This window comes from Notechis scutatus, chromosome 1 (assembly GCF_049901735.1).
Source record: "Notechis scutatus isolate UNSWTSFEM ecotype Mainland chromosome 1, rNotScu1.2, whole genome shotgun sequence".
In the NCBI taxonomy this organism is placed as follows: domain Eukaryota; kingdom Metazoa; phylum Chordata; class Lepidosauria; order Squamata; family Elapidae; genus Notechis; species Notechis scutatus.
This window is the reverse complement of record NC_142009.1, coordinates 29977843-29995643: the sequence shown is the minus strand read 5'-3', so window position 1 is coordinate 29995643 and position 17801 is coordinate 29977843. Positions and strand designations below refer to the sequence as shown.

Here is a 17801-nt window from a genome sequence, read left to right as displayed (position 1 = left end):
GTTCAAGTTCATTACAGAATATTCACTTACACAACATTATACAATAATATTATTCCGTCTGAAATACAAATTCAACTTAAGGACAGACCTTGGGAAAAGAACTCATTCTTAACCAGGGACTATCTGTAAAAGGTAAGCAGTGAGAAACCAAGCGTATGTGCAAGTAGTATTACCCACATAGCTTAAGTAGAAAGGTCAAATTATGGATGTAATATACCAAGTATAATTAAAAACTTTTCCAGGTAAATGTCCTGTGAACTGAGCTAATGTCTTCCTTAAATCAGCTAGTCCAAAGGATGCACTTTTCTGCATTGAAACAAGATCACCACATGTGACTTTTAGAATTTTTTAAAAAGCCATTTCAAAAGCACTTGATAACTCATTACAATATTATAGGGGGAAAACCCTGCTAGTGTGAGCCATTGAATGGAGGGCGGCTGAGGAAAAATCAGGCAGGATTAGAGAAGGGGAATAAAAGCACTGATTCACTGAGGAAGTTTCATGACATGTATGACAATGGATATTAAATCAAAGGCATATATTATAACTACCCTGACAGATACGCACTGGAATGCAGAATGCCTCGCAATATGCCAACACCTGCACTAGCCAGCAAATGAGCAAGATGATGTAGCAACACTTCAGAGTAGAAAAGGGGACATTTTCAAGCTCTTACCTGTAACCTGTGCAACAACTGCTTGAGAAATCCTCCGGTTGGCCAGGAAGGCTTTGATTTCCTCTTTTATCACGCTGCTGTCCCTCCTATCAAAATGTGTGGAGTTAGAAAAATAAAAAGAGAGAGGACCAAAGTAGCATTTGAAGATCAATTTATGGTGGATGGTGGGGAGGGGGTTGATATATTGCCCTTGCCAGCAGACATTTCTTTTAATCAGTGTCATTGGTGGATCAAAGCATACAAGGAAAATGGATGACTCACGATCTGTATAAATTCATGCAAGCCATATGGAATGTACAAAGTTTCATTACAGGGGATGTATAAATCTTTGCAACTAACATCTTGGGGGTGGGAAGAGGGGAAACAGCAGCAGTCACAGTTTCTATCCTTAAATGAGGCTCCTGCAAAGGAAATATTGCTAAAAGGAGAGAAATCAAAGCAAACCACATTGACACCTAGATTTAAGCACTAGAGTACCTGCAGCAAATTGCCACAATTATTAAAGCAGAGGTTATTTTGTTTAGCAATAGCAATGGCACTGAGACTTATATACTGCTTTACAGTGCTTTATACCCCTCTCTAAGCAGTTTACAGTCAGCATATTGCCCCCAAAAATTTGGGTCCTCATTTTACGCACCTCGGAAGGATGAAAAGCTGAGTCAACCTTGAGCCTGGTGAGATTCGAATTGCCAAATTGCAGTCAGACGGCAGTCAGCAGAAGTAGCCTGAAATACTGCACTCTAACCACTGCGCCACCATGGCTCATTTATTTATTAAATTTATTAGAAGTAGGGGCAATTTGAATGTTTCTGGTATTACATATAGAATGATTCTACCCATCTGCTTTATTTTGATGTGGAGATCTGTGGTACTGCAATTAATATCTTCCTACAACCAACACACATGGGTCACTCAGTGAACGGTCACTCTGAAATTCATTAAGGGGAACTAAGAATATGCGTTGCATACATCAGTACAAAGCAGAACATAAAGCTGATCTGTATGAATGGGTGTCTGTAGGAGTGAGAAGCAAAATGGAGCAAGAAATTCCACAAACAGGTCAGAAAGACAGAATTGGCTATTTCATAATTACCCCTCATAAATCTATCTGCATTAGACTATTATATCTATCATAATTATCACTGTAACTTTTCATTTTCTCAATGATAGGAAAAGAAGCAATATTCACTATGAAACAATAATTAGAATGGATTTGTAAGAATGGACAGTGGGTAGAAAACATGCTTTGCTGTGTAATAAACAGAAGAAATGACAGACCCCAATTTTAGTAACTGATATGGTGAAGCAGCTAATAGATAATAAATCTGCTGTTCCAATATTGCATGGCCAAAAAGTAAAAGTCACATTCATAGCTCTCTGCACATCAGAATTCTTTAAATTTCCATTCTTAAGTGGCTGTCTTCCAAGCCCAGTGCTTGGAATCAGAATTTTATTTTCAAGTATCAATTTTCTTCATTAAATCCAAAAAAGATCCCCACAAACAGCTTTTCTTGATCTATTCTAATAGAGCAAGGGTCTTCAAACTTTGCAAGTTTAAGATTTGTGGACTTCAACTCCCTGAATTCCTGAGCTAACATGACTGAAGGAGGAATTCTGGGAGTTGAAGTCCACAAAGCTGTCAAGTTTGAAGACCCCTGTAATAGAGGATGATTGAAAACCACTAGGTTGGGGAAACTGTTATGCTTGAACTTTTTTGCACCTAAGCAATGCATTCAAGTGTTCAAACGACCAGTTGCCATGTCAGAAGTGTCACTCATTGGTAGTTTCATCATGTCAGTTTTTGCATTAGATAATCATCCATATCCAAACTAAGGCTGTGAAAAATGCACCAGATGAACAAAGATCTAAGGTCCCTTCAATCTAACTGGCCTAAGACAACTAAGCTTTGATCTAAGAAAATAAACAAAGCATTCAGAACTATCCAACACTCTGAGGTATCTTTGCAGGGAATGGGAAGAGAAAGAAGCTGGGAATGGGTAGTTCTTGATCCATAATATAAAACTTTGCCTACCTCATCAGTTCTTCTACTTTATCATCTACATCCAAGTCCTCCTCAGAGGCTTCAAAGCTATATGACCTCTGAGCCATGCTATTTGCCAGAGGGTAACGTGTAGGTGACATCTTCCCATTGAAGGCAGACAACCTCTCGTTACTCTCCCTCCCATTTTGATTGGTAGTGCAAGGTTGTGGGGAGGTATCATAACTGTTGCTTGGAGATGGGGACATCCCAGAGTGCTGGGTCTGTGTGGAAGCTGTGGCTGTAGAGGAAGACGCTGGAACATTGTTGGTGCTGTTACTACAGGATCCACTCCCATAGGCAGACCGCCGCCCAAACTTGTCACTGTGTTCCTGGTCAAGACGGTCAAAGGTTTCCAAAGCATGGAGGATTTCGTGCCTTGTCATACCAGTACGCCGCAGGCGTTGAAGTAGATCTATTTGCTCTATGGTGAATCTGGGTTCATCAGTGTAGTGAAACATGGTTTCCAGCAGACTACGGGAGAAAAGATGAAAAACATATTTCATTTAAGCAGTTCCACTAAATGTAGATGCAGTTGCTCTCCTCAGCATATAATACTATCAGCCACTGTACTCTGATAAGGCACAAAGATATTCTACCCACTCTTCAGAATGAGCCTCATGGCAGGCATATTTATTATTCAATAATTGATTGTTTTAAAAGTAAGCATTTCTCTTCTTCAATCATATTTTCCTATTCCATTTTTCCCCACTCCAAAAAGTCCATATCTCTATGGTAGTAGAACTCTCTTGCATATAGGCATCATGTTCATCTGTTCAATCACCCTCATAAGCTTAGGAAATCTAGAAAATGAACAAATAAATAAAATAAATACATAAAATCTTGCATCTGAAATCCTAGGGAGCTGCTGACAGACTGTATTATCCTGTTCCCATTCTTCTTTTTCTTTGCATGTGCGTTTATTTAGAATTATAAGCCTGCAGGCAGACATTTGTCATTGTTAATTGTATATTTCATACTGTATATTATATTTTAGTTTAGCTTCTTGAAATCAATAATTATCAATAGAGGTCTGAACCCTCCCCCCCATTTTTTTGAAAGCAAGTTCCCACATCAATACAGTAACCTGATTTTGCAATGTCCCACAATTTCAGAAGCAATGTTGTTTTATTTATATTAGCATTTTAAGTCAATTTTCCACCTAAAGGCCTTTGAAATAAATATTAGAATTAATCAATAAAATATACATTTTTAAAGAGAAAGAAATGTGCCCAGCAGCAGCAGAATATCATGAAATTACAAGTAAAGCAATAATACAATATACTGGGGAAAATCATCCAAACTTTGACTTATTACATGGAACAGAAGATGAGATAGTAATAGAAAGAGAATTGTAAGAAGCATATCTTGCAAAAGCTATGACATAGAATTCTAACTCCCTTCCCTAAAAAACAGGGGAGAAATCACCACCAGAAAACAGTTTTCCTATTTTTAAATCTCAAGGCCTTTTTTGTGTATTATTATATTGCTTGTCCCCCCTCTTGTATATAACAAAATGTTATATGCTGAATATACTTTCATAAGGCAATCAAATCACACATAAAACATCTATAAATTAGCTAAATCTCTAAGATAAGTCAAGATTAATTATTGTATACAATTTCATTTTTCCACATATTTCATTTTCCCTACCAAAGGGGAAAAAGTGTTGGTGGGTGAATATTCCCATGGCTTCAATGTTTCTGGAAATTCTACATCCATCTCCAGATATAGCTGGAAAGTGATTTTATTCTAAGCAGAGATTGGAGAAGCCTTTTTAATGCAGAAATAGACAGCTGGTATCTTCCAGCTCCTCCTGACTTAAAAATACAATATAAAATAAACAGTAAGCTGTTCTTTTATTTTAAAATATTTCTCTAGGTCCTACCAACCCTCCTAGTTATTCCTAAAAAAAATGAAAACGCTGGATTACAACCTTATATTGCTGAAGATAGTATGTTTTTCCTATCCAGATAAAAAAGTAAAAATTGGGGTGGCAAAGAGATTTTCACTGAATTAGCAACAGGAGGAAGAGGAAGAATCAAGACTTCACAATTTTGGTAAATGGGTGTTTGGTAATTAGGCAGCCATTCAACTGTTCTCAAAATTCCAAACATGTCTGTTGTTCTAAAACAGGGGTGTCAAACTCACGATGTCGTCACATGACATTAGGACTTTTTTTCCCCTTCACTAAACTGGGCAGGGGGGAGGCCAGCATGTCATGCATCTGGCCTGCGGGCCATGAGTTTGACAACCCTGTTCTACAAGGCCAATCTATATCTATTCTAATGACTATAACAGTAGCAAACTTTTATCGTCTGAGGTGGAAAGTTTTGTCTGTTCATCTTGTCATCTTGTCCTGTCATCAACTAAAATTGAATTGGTATTTAGAAAAGAATTTGAAGAATTACAACAAGGATGGAAAGTACCATCTCAGCTGATTTCATATAAAGATCATTGTTATCTTACACCATTTTTCTGGACATAACTAATGGCCAGTATAGCTTAAAAAGGAGTCTTCCTTTTGAGGCTGAGTCTAAGACAGGGGTGGGCAACTATGGCCCTTTTATGAATTATGGACTTCAACTCCCAGAATTCCTGAGCAAGCATAGTTGCCCACCCCTGGTCTAAGACTACACGGCAAGTAATCTACTACAGTGTCACAACTCCCTCACAAATGTAGAGTTGTAATTGCAGGAATGTTCCAATCTCGGATGGCAAACCTCAGATAAAGAATGTTTCCAAGCAAATACAACTCAGGCAAACAAAGTCACTAATCTAAAGGAGGATTAGAGAGAGGAAGTAAACATACGTTAGACTTTAACTAGAGATAATTAATTGTATGGATTACTGTGCTAAACAGTAACCAAAGTTAAGCAGTAACCAAAGTTAACCAGTGATGGAGGATAACTAAAAATGTGTATAAATGCAAGACTAGACTCCAATAAAGATCATCATGATTCAGTTGTTCATGATCAAACAACTCGACTGCCTCGTCATTACAACACACAAACACATTACAGTACTCATAAGTGGAAATAATTCCCAACTGTTTCATCCTTTCCAAGGTTGAATAAAAATGATGAATAAAAATATACATTGTCATATATTCTAGAAGACTTTTAAATTGTAACAACATATAGGAAAAGATGAAACATTTTTTAAATAATCCATTTCTCAATCCTTCAAAAATCTGATATTTACACAAAGTTTATTAATCAACCAAGAGGTATCATCTCCTTTCTTGCAAATCAAAAGGCCATTCTAAGAAAACACGATAGCCCTTCCAAAATTTCCCACTATGTAAATCCATAAAAATGACCTCCTATTTCTTTTCCTAATTCTGATACAAAACCCCAGAATTTTTGTCAACACCAATTTGAGTCATATCATATCAACTGGATTCTGTATAATGTGATTTATTCCAAAGTACCAATATCCAAATAACAAAAAGCAATAATGGGTAATGGAAGACCTCAACCTTAATTAAAATAACATAAACATTAGCAAAGGGCAGAAGAAAGTATGAAAATGCCAGAATTCTGATGTTACACATTTTGTGTTTATTTTATACATGGTTCAAAATATATCTTATAGAAGTAAAATTTTATCATTGTGGACAGATTTTTTTTTAAATCCCACCAGATACAATCTTTACAAATAGGAACTTTGTCAGCAATCAAATAAATGAATTGGCAGGCAGGCACTTTGCTCTTCCCAGGCACCATGCTGAAGTTGTGGGCTTAACTTATTCATTTTGAAAATGGAACATTAAAAGTAAAAGTATGGAATGGATTGATGCTTTAATGACAATTGCCATTAAGTGCAAGTAACTGAAATGGAAATTTGAAGCTTGACAGAATCAAAACTAGTAAACTGGTATAATACTAGTTAAATTAAAAAGCAGGTTATATTGCTTTTATTGCAGAAGCAGGAAAAACAGAGAATTATAAATCATGTTTACAAAAGTGATATTTTCAATTAAGTATTACAATAATTACATTTGGATAAACAAAACAGGTTTTTTAAATATACTGCTATTTTTTACTTTTGTAATTTGTAAAAATAAAAGAGTGAATGGGCATCAGGGACTTTGTGAGTTTTGACAATGACTAGCACTAAAGCTCAGCCACAAATTTTGGATAAGCAGACTCAATATCTACTAGGAACAAAATGTCCTAGGGCTATGTCACACTTCAGATTCAAAAGAAAAAGAAAAAATGGCATTTGTTTGCAATAACTTCAACAAAATCTATCCTATTCTGAGATTATGTTGCTGCTGCTTCTATAAGGAACAAGTACACATTTCCCAAAAATACACAACTCCTTTAAGAAATAGCAGACATTCCTGAAGCACTTTTCAGTCTTTGAAGCCAATGTGCTTGCGTAGCCCGAAAATGTTCCATTGTAGAAAACCAAAGAAATGAAGATATAATATACTGCAGTCCTTAATACACTTACTCTCCCAAAATAACTTATTTCTTTTGAAAAGCATGCATAGGACTACATGAAAATGCTGGATTAACTGGGAATTTTAAGAGTGGCTTGACATGTTTCCTCTTAGAATGTTAAAGATTCAACAGAAAATGTCATCTAAATTCTAAATTATCATTTTGCACACATATACATCGCTGACTCCTAAATGACTATTTTAGGAGGAGAGAAATCCATTACCATTTCCCAAAGACACAATTTTGGGCAATGTGTGTAAATATTATGTATCTGTGTTACAGATTCAGAATTAGCTTCTTCTTTCACCTGTGCTGACATGAACTTATTCTGCATTCTGTACAACTGTTTTTAAGAAAGCTGTCACACACAATAGCATTTTTTCAAGCCACTGAGGAATCCCAGTTTTTAATGATGCCCTACTCTTTTGAAGCACTCAGAAATTCAAGAAGAAAATTGCAAGGTGGAGATAGAAGAGAACACACACCATATTCTTCCCAGCAATGTCTTACCTTTTTAATGGTAGAGTTAAACTCACAGCAATTCTATGTAGAGTTGTAATTGCAGGAATGTTCCAATCTCGGATGGCAAACCTCAGATAAAGAATGTTTCCAAGCAAATACAACTCAGGCAAACAAAGTCACTAATCTATGGATTAAGGAGGATTAGAGAGGGGAAGTAGACATATGTTAGACTTTAACTAGAGATAATTAATTGTATGGATTACTGTACTAAACAGTAATGAAAGTTAAGCAGTAACCAAAGTTAACCAGTGATGGAGGATAACTAAAAATGTATATAAATGCAAGACTATACTCCAATAAAGATCATCATCATAATTCAGTTGTTCATGATCAAACAACTCGACTGCCTCATCATTACAACAAGTGGCACCCGAACAGGGACCCTCTTACTTCATCCGGCAAGGATTTGGTGCACCTTCAACCCTTTGTGGTTTCTTCAACCTTTTGGTTTCTGTAAGTATGGGGTCTTAGCTTTCTGAGAAACAAGGGAAGCATGTAGATGAATTAGGCTATTTGTTGAAGAAAAATAATACCGAGGTACCACAGAGAAATCTCTTAAGGCTGGTCCAGGAGATTGCAGCTCAGTGCCTATGGTGCCCAGAAAAGGGCTCTTTAAAATTAAGTGATTGGGAACGTATTGGGAAAACATTGCATACTGAACCTTGAGCAAAAATAGAAGTTTTGCATGTGTGGCATTTATGTAGGCATGCAATTGAAACATTTGGTTACAATGCACTTTCTCTTTTAACACCTCCACCTTCACGTTATACTAATGCTGTCATTTGTCCCTCTTCTTCACCTGAATATATGTCTTCAATTCCCTCAGCTGCTGCAGATACAGGGCAAAAGCCTCCTGACTCTATTGTTCAGTCTTCTTTTCAGAAAATGGTAGAGACTTGTAAAAGGGATGCCTCTGTCTCAGGAACAGAACTTGCAGAATTACTGTCTGTTTGTCGAGTACAATATCGTCCTGGTCAGGGGCCACAGCTTGGACTGCAAGTAGCAGAATGGGAGGGTCTGCCTTATCAGATCTTAAGAGAGTTTAAAAAGGCAGTTACAGACTATGGGATTAGTGGTAATTTTACAAGAGGACTTGTAGAAGGAATAAAAAATGGTTATACAATGATCCCTGAAGATTGGAAGCAAATATTTCGCATGATTTTAACATCCATGCAATATGTGGTTTGGGAGAGTGAATATATGAGACATGCTCAAGCTGTTGCTTTAGGAGGAGGAGGATCATATACAGTTGAGCAGCTATTTGGTTCTGGACCGTTTGGTACAATTCCTACTCAAGTTGTTTTTCCTCCAGCTACGTTAACTATTGTTTCTGAATGTGCCTTTCGTGCTTTTCTTAAGGTACCCCAAGCTGGAGAACCTAGAGCAATTTTTTCAAACATTCGACAGAATGCCAATGAGCCTTATGCTGACTTTGTTGAGCGTCTGTCCAAAGCAATTAGACAGCAGTTTGATCATCAAGAAGCTGCTGGTGAACTTCTTCGCCAGTTAGCTATTGAAAATGCTAATGCAGATTGTAAAAGAGCTTTACAGCCGTTAAAGGCTACTGCTCATTACACTCTGGCAGATATGCTGCGAGTCTGCCAGGATATTGGATCACAAACTTATAAAATGCATATGTTAGCAGCTGCTATTCAGAAAGGACAGCGACCAATTGGTAACTGTTTTAAGTGTAAGAAGCCTGGCCACTTTCAGAAGGACTGTTGTTCTACACCTTCTATGCCTCAGAATCGTCCTTCTAAGAAGAGCCCTATTTGCAAAAAGGGATTTCATTGGGCCAATCAATGTCGGTTTCGATCGGGAAACTTGCCAATGGGTGTGGCACCCACCCAGAATCCAAAGCGTGCCTTTCCCATCACTCTGACTCCTCCAGCAGTCTCTCTCACTCCTCCCCAGCCACAGCCGGTAGCGCTGGGATCGATTTAATCACTCAAGAGGAAATTGAGTTTAAATTTCCCATGGAAGTTAAAATAGTTCCATCTCAATTTAAAGGTCCTTTTCCTTTGGGATTAGTTGGCTTAATTTTGCCTCATTCTTCTGCACACAAAAAGGGCTATTTTGTTGTGCCTGGGGTAATAGATTCAGATTACACTGGTATCCTCATGATTCAGATTTAGGTGAATCTTCCTCAAGTTCTTCCTTGTAATTCTTCTGTTGCTCAATTACTTCTTCTTTCATATGAAATTCCATTTCCTGGTATAGGTAATCGTGGGGATGCAGGATTTGGATCAACTTCTTTATCTGTAGGCTTACTTCATCAGCTGAACTCCTCTCGTCCTTTGTTAACGCTTTCCTTAATAAACAACCATTTCAAGGGTTATTGGATACTGGAGCCGATGTTACTGTCACCTCCTCTTTACAGTGGCCAGTACAGTGGCCAAAAACAAGTTTCTTCATTGTGGGAAATAGGAGGTTCTACAGCTGCTTGGCAGAGTGTTCAAGAAATTAATGTTACAACATCTGCTGGTAAGTCCTTTTTCCTACAACCATACATTCTAGATATTCATACTAATATTTGGGGCTGTGATATCCTTTCTCTTCTTAATGCCCATTTGATTCTTGATGATGGCTCTTCCTCTTAAATGGCTCTGTTTTACACCAGTTTGGGTAGAACAATGGCCATTATCAAGGGAAAAACTCACTGCTTTACAACAATTGGTTCAGGAACAATTGGCTGCTGGTCATATAGAACCTTCTACTAGTCCTTGGAATACTCCTGTTTTTGTTATAAAAAAGAAAAATGGGAAATGCCATTTTCTTCATGATTTAAGAGAAATGAATAAATGTATCCAACCCATGGGTCCTTTACAATGTGGTCTACCAAATCCTAACTTAATTCCTTATTTTTGTAAATTATTGGTAGTTGATCTTAAAGACTGCTTTTTTACTATACCTTTGCAGCCTCAAGACAAAGAAAAATTTGCATTTACTGTCCCAGTTTTTAATAATAGCATGCCCACAAAACGATATCATTGGCGAGTGTTGCCTCAGGGAATGCTTAATTCCCCTACACTTTGTCAATATTTCGTGGATAATGCCCTTCAACCCTTTCGGAATAAATTTCTTTCCTATTTAGTCTATCATTATATGGATGATATATTGATAGCAGCCCGGATTTTGATGAATCTAAGTTGTTAAAAGAGTTAACGGATATTGTGGCACAACAGGGATTGTATATAGCCTCAGACAAAATTCAAAAGGTAGAACCTTATACCTACTTAGGACATAGAATGTTGCACAATTCCTCCATTCCAATTCTTCCTGAATTACAAGTACAGAAATCATATACATTAGTACAATGGCAAAAATTTACTTGGCATTATTAATTGGGCACGCCCATTCTTCTACATTACAACTGGTGATATGTTGCCCTTATTTCAGTCTTTGAAGGGAGCACAATCACCAGGAGATCTAGCTGTATTAACTGATCCTCAAAGAACATGCCTTCAAGAAATATTGAATAAGTTTAAGCATCAATATGTGGACAGGATAACATCCTTAACAATAGGACTTTGCTTAGCTTTCTTCCCACTACACCCTTACCCACGGGATGTCTTTATTCTAATGCGTCCCCACAAGCGGTCAACATTCATGAATGGATTAATTTGTCAGCTACTCCGCCTAGAAACATTTATCCTTATCAATCAGCATTAGAGGATTTGATTATTAAAGGTCGTAAACGAGCCTTACATCTTACAGGACAGGATCTCATTAGCATAGCTTTCACTCGTACAAAAGTTGAACATGAGCATTTGATGATGATTTCAGAATCATATCAGATAGCCTTTTCTCAATATGTGGGAAACTTGTTGTATTCTTTACCCAAGGATCCTAGAATAGTGGTTACTACTACTTTAAATCCGGCCTTTTCTTCCATTTTTGTGCGAAATCCTATTTCTAAAGCTCTTACAGTCTTTACTGATGGATCACCTACAAGGGGTGTGGTTGTCTGGCAGATTCAACAACAATGGTATTCTAAATTTACTGCCACGCAGACTTCAGCTCAACGTGCTGAGCTGGCTGCTGTGATTTTGGTTTTACGATTGTTCAATGACCAACCTATTAACTTGATCGTTGATACTCAATATGCTATGCAATCTCTTCCCTTTTCTTATTGTGTTCTCTCTTTGGATAAGAATTTGTTATCCTTGTTTTTATCTTTAAAGAATAGTTTGGAAACTCACTTGTATTCTTTGTATGTAGAACACATTCAAAGTCATACTTCCTTTACTAATGCCTTGACTGAAGGAAATCGGAAGGCAGACGAATCCTTAAAGGATGTTGCGTCTTTGTTTGCTGATCCTGTTGCTAGTCATTCTTATTTTCATCAAAATGCCAAATCGCTTGCAAAGCAATTTCAAATTTATCTCAACCCGGGGATATTGTCCGTGCTTGTCCAGCTTGTCAGCAACTGGCAGTTCCCTTTCCAGTGGGTGTCAACCCACGAGGAACCCAAGCTAATCAAATTTGGCAAATGGATGTAACTCAATTTTCAACCTTTAAGCCATACTGTTATCTTCATACGTCTATTGACACTCATTCACACTTTCTTTGGGTTACTGCTTCAAAACATGAACGTACTTCAGATGTTATTTCTCATTGCCTATCCTCTTTTGCTGTAATGGGTCGGCCTTCTCAGTTGAAAACTGACAATTGCCCCGCTTATATTAGTAAGGAACTTCAAACCTTTTGTCAGAAATGGAATATTACTTTAGTGCATGGAATTCCTTACAACTCTCAGGGTCAAGCTATAGTTGAGCGAGCTCATCATATTTTTAAGGCATTGCTTCAGAAACAATTACAAACTGAGTCTGGCCCTTACCATCTGTGAAAGATTCAAAATCTCATTGCTGTAGCATTATATACTTGGAATTATTTAAACTTTTTAGATTCTCTTGCAGACTCACCTGTTAATTTGCATTTTCGAACTACTGAATCTTTAGCAAGGCCTTTGGTAAAGTATCGCCAAGCTCCAGATCCAACCTGGAAAGGCCCTACACCGCTGATCACCTGGGGCCGTGATTACGCCGCCATGGAAGATCCTTCTACTCGACAAGCAGTGTGGGTTCCAGCACACTGTGTTCGTCCGTATCATGGCATGGCATCAGGGCCTTCACAACCCGATTCTGGATTTCAATCTTCATCTGAACACGGAAGTCCGTCTTCCAAGGTCGACGTGCCCGCAACCCATCACTTGGGGCCAGGTTAAATCTACTACATATCAAGCTCAACAACAACTGCAACAGGCCTCATTACCTCAGACGCCTGAAAATCTTGTTGCTGCTGTTTTTGCTATTATTACTGCTAACTCTGTTACCATTTTACTTTGTATTTTCTTGTTTATGGTTAATGGTGTTTCTGCTCAAAATGACACTTCTGTGGTTCGTCTTAACCCTAATTTGTGGGTTCGTCATGCCCAATACATGTTTATGACCCATGGCACAAATATTACTTTATACTATGAACCCCCAATGGCATTTGGTCAAATTTCTTTTACCCCTAACTTGATCATGTCTTTTACATTTATTGTCTCACAACTACAATCTATTTCACACTCCTGGCTATTTTCTACAACCCCTATGCAATTGAATTCTGTCCGCTGGCGTTACTTGAAAGTTAGTCAATTTACAAGGGGTCTGTGTTTTTGTTGTCACGCTAAACACACTTGGCTTCATAATTGGTCTGATTATGATGCTGCTCAGCACATATTAAAAAAGCTAGGGTTATTGTTCTGACTACTATTGGTTGTCAGGTACCTTTAATTCTTCTTTGCATGGAATTAATATAGCTCCTGATATGTATCCTGACAATTTTCCTATTTTTAATGCCTCTTATCAATCTAATACAGGATCGATATGCACTGGTTGTCAGCTTAAGGTTCCTAATATGTGGTTCTTTTTTGATAAATATGCTACTAATGTTCATCCTCAGAATTATCAATGTGCAACTATAGGTTATTTTACTCTACCTGTTCAAATAGGTATGCTCCCATCAACTAGACAGCAGCGTTCCTCTCTGGGGCCTACATGTAATGATGAAGTCATTATTGACACACAATTGTCTTCTGGTTCTACATTTGGCTGTGCATTGGCAGGGGCCATTACAGGAGTCCTTACTCTAGGCTTTTAGCCTGTCAGGGAGGGTTCTGTACGTTAGTTGGACTCCGTGGATGTGCTGTGCATTTTCATTCTTTGAATAAAACTATTGAGGATGAGCTTGCCAATTTACAATCATACATTCAAAATAATATCCTTGCTCATTACTCACCTTTTGAGTGGCTAACCAATTGGCTCCCTGATTGGTCTTGGCTCAGACAGTTTTTCTTTTATGCTATAATTATTATTATTGTACTAATTGCAACCTGTTGTTTTATTCAATGTATTGCAAATTTATTCACATTGTTTCGTCCCGCTTCCCCCTCTCTTAACCCTCTTCAATTGCGATACATTTATAAATCTTTGAATTCTCCATTTAAAATAAAAAACGAAGATATGTAGAGTTGTAATTGCAGGAATGTTCCAATCTCGGATGGCAAACCTCAGATAAAGAATGTTTCCAAGCAAATACAACTCAGGCAAACAAAGTCACTAATCTATGGATAAAGGAGGATTAGAGAGGGGAAGTAGACATATGTTAGACTTTAACTAGAGATAATTAATTGTATGGATTACTGTACTAAACAGTAATGAAAGTTAAGCAGTAACCAAAGTTAACCAATGATGGAGGATAACTAAAAATGTATATAAATGCAAGACTATACTCCAATAAAGATCATCATCATAATTCAGTTGTTCATGATCAAACAACTCGACTGCCTCATCATTACAACAATTCTACTTGTGAACTGTATGCAAATCCCTAATGTAAAGGTGTCCTGTGTTTAACAAGCCAATTTACGAGGCAATTCTGCAACCAGACATTTAAGAATAATGTGATGCTCCTTGTTAATTAAGGGACATGCATCCCCATTAGCAGTTTATCACTACATAATGTTTGAAGCCCTTCTAATTCGCAACAACTACTTTAATTGTATTACTTTAATTTGTTTCTTATGGGAGAAGGGTGAACTGTTTTTTTCTTTGCAGGAATTAGCCCATTAAAAAAAGAAAAAGCAGGATCTGGTGCTTTGTTTTTTGATTTAATAAATGAAAAGCAGAACAGTTCAAATCTGCAAAATGTCATTCTGCTTATGAAACTACAAGAGCAGGAACATGTCAAATATAACCATTTCTGAATTTTTCTTCTCACAATAGAAATCAACCAGGATTCTTAATTTCTTCTCATTTTTCTACATTAAAGTTTTTTGTCTGTCTTAAATCAGAGCAAATATGTATTTTTAAAAGGAGTGACGGAGATTGGACATTTTCAAAAATTCATCTATCAAGAAATTTTTGTGGACTTGTTTCTTAAATTGCAATTATTATAGTTCTGCTCTATCTACTTGCTGCAGAAGAAGTGGGAACCACCCATTAAATGTGCTGAAAATGTATCTCTAACTGGTTCCCCCTCTAGCTGAGCTAGTTCTCGTTCAGGTCAGTGACTTATCATTAAAAGTACTAAAACTTTTACGATGTTCCATATCTGGCTACATTATTTATTTATTTGTTAAATTTGTTTGCTACTTATCTCACCTTCACTGTGGGGCTATTCTCGGCAGCTTACAATAATAAAAATGAACAAACAGAAAGGAGTACAAACAGAACAGAAGTAAAATAATAGAATAAAATAAACAGTGGCAAAGGAATATTATGAGAATAATATATCGAGATGTTTTCCTCTTCTCTGATTTTTTTTTTTTTTTTTTTTGCTTTTGCTGCATTGGATGTTTTTTACTGTATTGTGGTAACATGATCTTAGACTCAAGGATTACTGTATTAAATCTCACTGATTTAATGATGTTTACTGATCTTTGATGATGGTGGTGGTGGTGGTGGAAGCATCTAGCCTACTCTTCATTGTTAAAAAGAAATCCCAAGACAATTTCAAGTAACCCAGTCTATGTAAGCATGATAGGAAGAGTATTAACACTTTTTAAACTTTGGTGTTGGAGAAGACTCCTTAAGAATAGCATCGACAGCCAAGAAAACAAACAAATAGGTCATCGAACAAATCAGTTCGGAATCCTCACTCAAGGCATAATCCTCACCCAGGCTCAAATTATCCCATTTTGGACACAAGATCTCACTCTCAGGAAAAGACTCTAATGTTGGAAAAAATGGAAAGAAAGGAAGAAAAGGGTAGACAGACTCAGTTACAGAGGTGACTGATGCAACTTTGGAAGACATGAAGGGTGAGATTAGGGACAAATTGTCATGGAGAAAATCTATCTATGTGGTCACTAAGATTCAATACCAATTTGAGTCAGTATAGTATATGTTGTTGTAGACAAAGAATAGCAGAACCATAGCCAGAGGCTGCCATTGCTCGTTTGTCCTGTGTGTTGGCTTCCTGGAGACGTCAGCTTAGCCACTATGAGAAGCTGTTTTACATTCAACAAAGTGGTTGAGTTTATTCTTAATCTTGATTCATTCAAAGATGATTAACCCTTCCAAGAAGATTCATATGTCAGAGGCTCATTGCAACAGCTTCTATCAGAGAAATCCAGAGAATAGGTAAACGTCAAATAGCCATGGGAGAGGTTTTTTTTAAAAGGAAATATTTACATCCTCTCCTGTTAACTTTTCTCTCTTCAGCTGTTTAGACATCAATCTTTTCTCGCAACTGCTGAGACCTAGTGACATTCAAGCTAAAAGTGTAAAGCAGACTGGCCCTGCCCAGCTGCCTCTCCAAAGTGTGCTGTTTAGGCATGCAAAGCAGGATGCTACAAATGCAGAAATCTGTTGTGCACTTTCGATCAAAGCTGTTAATAAGAACAGCCTGAGACATGTGAAAATAAATCCAGTGTAATCAAATGCTCGCCAACACGACTTGTACAACTCAAGGCAAAAATTAAATAGCAATAGAACAACAGAATGGAAGAGGCATTCTTTTGTCTTGAAGTCCTTCAGCTATGAGCAGAATTGGGGCTTTTATTGCATAATACTATTTTGCCAGGCAGAAGTTGATTTCAGATTTCACATCAAACTCTGTCCTGCACTAATAACGATTTAAAATTCACTTTTGGGGTTTTTTCAAAATTTATCATTGGCACACATTACTTAAGAGTTGTTTGTATCCTTCATGGCACTTCTACCCTCTTACATCTTCTGCAATAGGTTGAATTGCCACTACTTTTCTTACTGCTCATCTCCATCTTTCTCACTGAGCTGACCAGCACCTACCCAAGCTTGCCAATGGGAGGGCACAAAAAAAAGTCAGAAATTTTGACACATTTGCTTTTTTTTTGGGGGGGGGGGAGGTAATAAAAAGAACCCAGTCAGAGATTGTGCAGGGTGGGAGTGGGAAAATCCACTCCTCAGAGAAAATATGTTATTGGGGAGGGGAAGGTGTTGTAAAGGTTGCCTATAGAAGGGGGAGAGAAATCTCAGAAGACTTGCAGTTCAAGGAAATGTTGCAAAACTGACTTCATAGTCAGCAATTTTGGAAGGCAGATGCAAAAATGTCCCTTATATATGCTGTGTTCAAAGGACCATTGAAACTATCGCTCCTGTCCTGTTATATTGTACATGCTATAAGGAACCTAGGAACCTAATAACTCCTTACCTGATAAAATATCCAGGACATTCTGATCCTTCGTATGTATAGATATTGTCAGATCAATATAATTCAGTCTCCTTGAACATAGCCAAATTTTATATATTCAGATTTTGATTGCTCATTGATGAAACCACCACTTTTATCCTGTTTTGTTTACTTAATTTTATTTTAATGTGCTTTTATCTATAATTCTAATCTTTGACTGTAATAAAAATTATCTCTCTCATTGCCTTCATAGTTTTGTTTTTAGAGCAGGAGCTGAATAGCTAGTTAAGATCCAAGAAATAATGGAGAATTGGGGTATTAGCACTGAGTTTAGATTGTGCCAGTATGTGGAAGAGGCTTTTATTCTTAACTCAATAAACAAATTTTGATTTAGTATGTTTGTCTACATTGGTTTTCCATACTAGCAATATCTACGGAGATAGTCAATCATCGA

General features: G+C 37.2%; 1 protein-coding gene across 8 annotated transcripts in view; it reads right to left on the bottom strand.

Moving 5' to 3' along the window:
- Positions 1–17801, bottom strand: part of HMBOX1 (homeobox containing 1) — a 125767-nt gene that overhangs the window by 37140 nt on the left and 70826 nt on the right. For all 8 annotated transcript variants that reach the window (XM_087960279.1, XM_087960269.1, XM_026671500.2 and 5 more), the window contains exons 3-4: positions 2709–3188; positions 677–762 (exon numbers count right to left, since the gene is read on the bottom strand). In XM_087960279.1, the coding sequence (XP_087816405.1) occupies positions 677–762; positions 2709–3188 (566 nt within the window). The remainder of the gene's footprint in view (positions 1–676; positions 763–2708; positions 3189–17801) is intronic.